The following is a 7864-nucleotide window of genomic DNA, read 5'->3' as shown; positions in this document are numbered from 1 at the left end:
TTTTTTAAATTTATTTGTTGGGTTCTGTTTCACAATGAAATTGTTCGACTTTGATGGCTAGGACTGTGTGGTCAGTTTTAACTTCTCATCCTTCATTTCTGCTTTGTGAGCGCTCATTTATTTGCTTGGGTTTCTAGAGACGCGAAAGGAGACAACATGCAGAGGACTGGGGAGAGAGAGGGAACTTTCTGCGGTGGTTTGAGCTGAATCCATTTGGACTGCTTCCAGTGTATCAGTAACCTCAGACAGCTGCCAGAGGCATAATCAGATCAGTGTAAATCAGGACACTTAGGTTGATGCAGTAACTTAGGGAGGCATAAGGAGGCCTCCCCTCGGGCCTCTGAGTCTAGAGAGCCTGAACGCTTTGCCAATACTGACTTATTCCTGGACAGAGAGGCAGCCAGAGGAGAGGCAGAGCCATAGCAAAGAACAGCGTCGCCTGCCTCTTCAAACTCTCTGTCCCCCAGCCACTCCAGGGCTGATAACAGCAGCAGCCTCTGTGGGGGGAACTTGACCTCTCATTGCCCGTCAGTCTCCGCTTCCATAAGAGAAGCCCACCCCACTCTGCCCCAGGGCTTTAAGCTCCATTTGGAGGGCTCCGTTTTCAGTTTCTTTCCCCTCTGCTTCCCTGGAACCTTGGTCACAGCTGTAATCCGCAGCAAATGGATTTCCCTGACCCTCGGGACAAAGGCCTAGTGTTCTCCAGACTTGGTGGCTCCTGGGAGGGCAGAAGCATCATCGTTTCTCCAGCTGCCGGTCTCAGGCCCTCTGGGCAGCAGAGACCTGTAATCAGATCGCTGTCTGGAGCTGGTTACAGTCAGCACATCACTCAAAGTGGTCCCTCGCGGTTGGGAGGGGAAAACTGACTAAAGTACGTATGAATCACAGCCTTCCGAGCTCGGGCTCACACAAAACCACACAGTGAGTTGGAACCCAGAGAAAAAGAGACTCTCAGTTCTAGACATTAAGCCATTAATCAGATTTGGCTTGGGTTCATAGTAGGAGTCCACAGGGATGGGTGGCCTTGCGGGGAGAAGTAAGGAACTAGTTAGAAGGAGGAATAAGGGTAGGAATTAAAAGGAAATTGAATAGGGGTGTGTAAAATGCTTAAAGCCTAGCGAGTTTAAGTGTTCAGATTTTCTAACGTGGGCCCCCAGTTCGGGGTGTTAGGAAGACTCCACATGTGCCTTGGTGGCCCTCGCTGAGCCTTCAGAGCTTTGAGCCCACAGAGCAGAGCTTTGAGGCAGAAGGCCTTAAAAGCTTGGGTTCAAAGAGGGGAACTTTAGTAGAAAAAGTTTGAAAGCTGCTGTATTGTTCCACGCTTCCTAATTAATTCTGTTTCTTTCCAACACAAGTTCCCTTCCACCAGGAGACCAGTGAGAAAGTGACATATGGCAGGACCCTAGCTTCAAATTTCCCCTTAGGGCAAACTCCAGCCCTCTGGTTGAGCAAATCCTCACCATGAGTCCGGACGGTTTGCTGGGAGTGCCTCTGTGTTCATGCTGCTGCAGGACAGTCAGCGGAGCCCTATCTCCTTGAGTGACTCACTTCCCCAAAAACTAGGGTTCCGTTTTTGCATAGGAAAAACAAGGGAGATTGTGGTAATGTTCGGTTTCTTAGATTGTGGTAATGTTCGGTTTCTTAAATTGACTGGTGGGTACACTTGTGTATTATCCTTTGTATATTATATATAGAGAGAGGTTATTTTGTAATATACAACATTTAATAGACATTAATTAATAATTAGGGATTAAATTCAGCAATCGCAATTCCTTAACACCTCTGAAAATCTAGTATGCTCCAATATAGACTTTGGCCAATGTCATTGAAATAATTGCTCAAGGTGAGATCATGGGTGAGGACTCAGAGGGTGTAGTGTGGGAAGAGCTCTGGCTTTGGCGTCAGACTTGGTTGTGCATCCTAGTTCTGTGATGACCTTAGATAAGTTACTTTGGTAAGTTCTTCATTGACAAAATTGGCATAATACCTACCCCATAAGGGAGCTCATGTGTATATATAAAGCACTCACTATAGTGCTTGACACATAATAGGTGCTCAATAAATAATCAATATTATTAGTGTAGATACTGTTGATGGAAGGTACTGAAATTAAATCACCAGCGCTATATGTTTTAAAGTAGTTGGCAAGAATTCTGAAGATGAGGTAGAAATTAAGCAGAGCTTTCCAGTGAGAAGTAGGATGGAGTACGGTGTGTTTCAAGCAATTTTGTTCAACAAACATTTATGGAATGAAACTATATCCCATAGTTTCATATATCCCATAGGTATATATGGGAAAACAGGATACGATCCCTACTCTCCAGGAGTTCAGAGTCTAGTGGTGAAGACAGACACATAAGTAAATCACTTTCTTGTGATGACAAGTGCTAGGAGAGAGGTAAGCACAAAGTGTCTTGGGGTAAGTCAACCAACTGGATGGCTTTAAGAAAGAAATTAGGACCCAGTGTGAAGCAAGAGAAGTGTTAGAGGACGCTGCATTCAGTGAAGGTTTCACAGAAGTGACGCAAGTTGTTCTGATGACCTAGGGAGCTGGTTAAGTGAAAAATGGAAGGCAGGCATTTCAGGGGAAGGGAACGACATGAGTAAAACCGCAGAGGTAGGAAATAGCCAGTTTGGTGGTTCCTCAAAAAGCTAAACATTGAACTCCTGTATGGTCCAGCACTTCCACTCTTAAGTATATACCCAAAAGAACTGAAAGCAAGGTCTCAAACAGATACTTGTATACCAATGCTCATGGTAGTGTTATTCACAATGGCCAGAATATGGAAACAACCCAAGTGTGCATCAGTGGATGAATGGATAAACAAAGTGTGATATATACATACAATGGAACATTATTCAGCCATAAAGAGGAATGAAATTCTGATACATGCTACAACATGGATGAACCTTGAAAACATTATGCTAAATGAAATAAGCCAGACACAAAAGGACAAATGTTACATGATTCCACTTATATGAGATTTCTAGAGTAGACATTCATGGAGACAGAAAGTAGATGAGAATTTACCAGGGGCTGGGCGGGTTGGGGAGAGAGGAATGGGGAGTTATTGCTGAATGATGACAGAGTTTCTCTTTGGGGTGATGAAAATTCTGGAAATAGATAGTGGTAATGGTTTCACAACATTATGAATGGGCAAGTTTTATGTTATATATATTTTATCAGGATAAAAAAGTTAAGAAATAATGAAGGTGTACCTCTACCTCACACCATATACAATAATTAATTCAAATGGATCAAAGACCTACATGTAAAACTTAAAACTATAAAACTCTTTGAGAAGAACCTAGGTGTAAACCTTCAAAACCTTGGATTAGGCAATGGCCTCTTAGATATGACAGCAACCATAAAGAAAAAGTTAAATTGGACTTCATCAAAATTGAAGAGCGGAGGAGGTAATCATGAGCACATGGGTATGTGGTCTTTGGGAGAAAAAAAGCAGATCTATCAAACCAGAGCAGTGGACTCACATTGTAGAATATAAGGTTAGAAAAGTGGGATGAAGCTAAGAGATTAATCCTAACCCACATATACCACCCCCCAAATAGGTATTCTTATTACCCAGTTTTGCAGATTAGGAAACTAAAACTAAGAGAGGTAAACTGCATTGCCCAAGGCCATACAACTTAGTCACAGCAGAGCTAGCATTCCCAGAGCTAGGATTGCCTGACTCCTAAGTCCACGCTCTGTGTCCTTCAGCACTTTGCCTCTCTTGGGAAGATTGAGAGACCAGAGAATGGGCAGAGGGAAGGGCTGGCCATCTGTTCCCCTACGGCAGTAACTACCCAGCAGAAGTGTCAATCTTGGCACTCACAAAGCCTACAGTAACCTCCGCCACTTTCCCTCTGTCGCACCGCACATGCTCCTCAACACCGCACTCTTCTGAACGCCAGCAGGTGCGGTCTCATCGCTCATTGGGCAGAGGGTCAGCAATATTATTTGTATCTTTAAATTTGTACTTCGTGCCCAGTCCCTACCAACTAAGAAATAGAGTCCAGAGGTAAGGAACAGGCTTCAAAGGATTCATGAACCTCTACAATTTTAAGTACATTTTTTTATACATCTGCATTTTTTCCTGGGCAAGAGGCCTTAGGTTTTACCGTTTCTAATATGCCTTCAAAAGTTATGAACCCGAGGGCTTCCCTGGTGGTGCAGTGGTTGAGAGTCCTCCTGCCGATGCAGGGGACAAGGGTTCGTGCCCCGGTCTGGGAAGATCCCACATGCCGCGGAGCAGCTGGGCCCATGAGCCATGACTGCTGAGCCCGCGCGTTTGGAGCCTGTGCTCCGCAACAGGAGAGACCACAACAGCGAGAGGCCCGCATAGAGCAAAAAAAAAAAAAAAAAAGTTATGAACCTGAAAAGGAGGATCCATGTCATCTACCTCTTTTCAATTCCCAGTACTTAGCAAACATACCCCACATGCCGTAGATGTTCAGATTGCGAAAAACTAGGAGCGTGTTTATTCAGGAATGTTCTAGAGGTGGTTGACAAGGAGTGGAAGGTGGGACAGGGCAGCTTTATTCTGTGAAAGCAGAGAAAGTGTGGGTTCAGGTAGCTCAAATGTTACTTCTCCTTTGAAGTGGTCCCTAGTCTCTTAGGCAGGGTCTGTCCTTCCCTCCTGTTCGCTTTGCAGGAGAGACTGAGAGGGAGCCAGAGAGAGAGAGTGCATGTGCACTGGAGAGACAGCTGTAGCCATCAAAAGTGGGAACTGGAACTGAGAGAACCGGCCAGCCAGCGAGAAGGGGAGGGAGAGGGAGCATACGCTGTCCGGAGAGTAAGGGCATGTGCATGGGAATGAAAGAGAGGACGTGCCTCATCAGACCTGGGGGGAGTGAGATGGCCAGGCAGGGGGACCACGAGAGAGGGGAGGGAGCTGGAGCCAGAGAATGGGGCCCAGAGTGAGCCGGCTGCAACTGGGAGAGGGTCTGAGAGAGAGAAAAGAGGGCAGGAGTGGGGAGAGAGCTCATCTGAGTAACCAGAGCAGCCCGCCAGGGTCAATGGAATGAGGGTTAGAGGGCGGGGGGTATATGCACATGTCCAAGAGAATCAGATAGAGAGGCGAGTGTGAGCACACAGGAGGGTGGGGAAAGGGAGGGCGGGCGTGAGCACAGGAGTGAGAGAGGATAGGGCTGAGGAGGCAGCAGCAAGAATGGGAAAACCAGGGGCTGGGGACAGACATTAACAAGACAGAAGAGGGGGAAAGCGGAAGAGGGTGTGCAGAAGCCAAGAACAAGGTGATGAAGAGAGGAGGGAAAGGCATGCTTGTTAGCAGAAGGAAGGGGGCAGGCGGGTAAGAGACCTCAGGAAACATATTGTGTCCCCACGTTACTAAGGTCAATCTCTCTCTCTCTCTCTCTCCTCTCTCGGAGCAGTTGCTGTCTTGCCTGTGCAGTTTTTCCATAAACAAATGCCACACTTTCTTTAGAATGTTGTCTTGTTTTATTTTTCATCAAGGATTGAGTATACACTGTGCCCAAGATCTGCCCTAGCTGCTGCAAAAGAAAAAAAAAAAATAGAGCTGAGGCTTGATCATCCAGGATGTAGACTGCACTCTCCTTAATTTGCTGTGGCTGCTGCCTTGTTTTATTTTATTTGTTTATGGTTATAAGGACTAATACTTCCGTTGAGATTTCCTAGGGTAGGATGCAGAGCAAGAACTGAAACCCAATTCTGATCAACAGTTTGGGAAAGGGAGGTGGGGCATTGAACTCAGAAGAGACTTTGGGATTCTGTGGGATATTCCAAGCTTGAATATAACCCCCATTTACTGATTTGTTGCTTGGTGAGCCTCAAAATCGCAACGGAGCCTAATCTTGACAACTAGGTTGTCAGTTTCTGCAAGATCAGAATTATGCCGTTTACTGCTTTCTATCCAGCCAATGCTTCCTTCCATGGAGCATAAGATAAGGTAGATTCCAACTGAGCAGAGCACAGGAAATACTTGTAGACTTTGCTGTTTCGTCAACCTGCACCACCATCATCATCATAAGCATCCTTAACAAGTGAGTAGCCAAAATGAGGCCCAGAGCTGAGTGCAATTCAGGACAAAGAGAATTCATGGAGGATGGCCTTGCCCATGGAGGATGGCAGTCAAAGCAGACATATAAAAATTAGGGGAAATCACTGCTTAAGGGCCCAGGTCATGAGTGCTGTTTGCTTTGTCTTGGAAGCCATAGGCCTCTGAACTTGAACTTGCTGCCTGCCCACTGGGAGTAACCTGGACTTCCTCACCCCCAACATTCCTGTCTTTGAACCTTCATCTACACTTTTTGCAGCCCATGGTAAAAACCCACCCAGGCTGAGGCAGGCATCCTGAGGAATGCTGACAACCTCCAGAGGGAGCACATTGGGAGGAAGATGGCAGGACGTTAATGACTATTTTAGTTCTTTGCACTAATGTTCTCAATACTGTGAAAAAATCATATTATTTTCTTCATTTATTAAGTTGGCATAATCTTCTGCAAGCAGAGAACTGAATGTCTATGATGGGATGACAAAGAAGTGTTGTTTTTAGGTGTAAGAAGGAATGGGTAGAAGGAAAAGCATATATATATATATATATATATATATATATATAAATTAGGATTTTAGGAATAGCATGAAAGAAGAAAAAGAGAGGAACTTGACCTAGGACATGGGCATGACCTTCCCACCACTCCTTCCTTCTCTCCCAGCCCTTCTCCACTCCTTGCCTCAAGGGGATGCGCAGCTTCTGGTTCTGAATCCCAGTCATCTGCTGGTCCCTCAAGGAATTTCTGGCACTTCTACCCTTAGTGACCGGGATAGAAGTTCCAGGAGGCTCTGCCAGTTCCACCTTGGAAGAGGATTGATCTACTGGAAACGGACAGTGGGAAACAGGCTGGGGACAGTTTTAATAACCACAACAACAGCCAATGCATAAGGAACACTCAATATATGCTTGACACCCCACTAAGCGCTTTGTATTGTTAATTTACTTTATCCTCCCAACAATCCATACGCTCTTGTGTCTGCCAGGTTAAGACAGAAGGTTAGAGAAGTGTGACTTGCCAAGGTTTCCCAGCTGGTAAGTGGCAGAGCCAGGACTCAAACCTAAGTCTTTCTGACTCCAAAACCTGTGATTTTCACCAAATTGCTCAATGTGGTGTCCTGCTCAGCATTAGATCAGAGAGCACTCAGTGAGTACTTCAGGAAGGAAACAGACTCCAAACACTCGAAGCTCTTCTGGTTGGAAAACAAAACAAAATAATCACTGCAGTTTATTTTATTGCCTCTTTCTCTCATTCTGTTCTCTCTAGATTTTGGATCCCATTTCTTTCAAGAACTGCCTATATAAATATGGACAAATAATAAGTTCTTTGATGTCCAGTTTCTCTACCCCAGTGATGAAAAGTTTGATGGTGTGAGGAATAGTCCCTAGGATCACTGCTAGGAAGCCCATCGTAGGGGATCCTCCTAGGCTGTTTTTCATCTCCTCTAGCAGAATAACAGTCGTAAAATTTAGATTCAGGCTGACCTGATTTCACACCTTGCCTAGTGAGCCAAGCCTAGCCCTGTCCTGATGGCAGGGGTGGCTCCAGACCTCAGTTCAGAAGTCGTCCCACACAGGCTGGTAGAGAGCGGATGCCTACGTGTGTATTCTCTAGAATGCGTTTGTTAAGCATTTCCCTTCTGCTTCTTCCTCCCAGCACCTGCCTGCTCATCTGCCACCTGAGCACCCTGACTGTGCCATCCTGTAGGCCATGGAGAACGAGCTGCCAGTCCCCCACACGTCTAGCAGCGCGAGTGTCGCCAGCAGTACCAGCGGCGTCAGTAGCAGCAGTGGCGGCGTCAGTAGCAGCAGCGGTGGCAGTGGCCGCCCCA

General features: G+C 45.9%; 1 protein-coding gene across 3 annotated transcripts in view; it reads left to right on the top strand.

The window, feature by feature from the left end:
- The first annotated feature begins 7743 nt into the window (after positions 1-7743).
- Positions 7744-7864, top strand: part of PHC2 (polyhomeotic homolog 2) — a 49419-nt gene continuing 49298 nt past the window's right edge. For all 3 annotated transcript variants that reach the window (XM_007468705.1, XM_007468703.1, XM_007468704.1), the window contains exon 1: positions 7744-7862. In XM_007468705.1, the coding sequence (XP_007468767.1) occupies positions 7744-7862 (119 nt within the window). The remainder of the gene's footprint in view (positions 7863-7864) is intronic.

The sequence above is a fragment of the Lipotes vexillifer genome, unplaced genomic scaffold, assembly GCF_000442215.2.
Source record: "Lipotes vexillifer unplaced genomic scaffold, Lipotes_vexillifer_v1.1 scaffold1261, whole genome shotgun sequence".
NCBI classification, from domain to species: Eukaryota; Metazoa; Chordata; class Mammalia; order Artiodactyla; family Lipotidae; genus Lipotes; species Lipotes vexillifer.
This window is presented reverse-complemented; position numbering and strand designations above follow the sequence as displayed.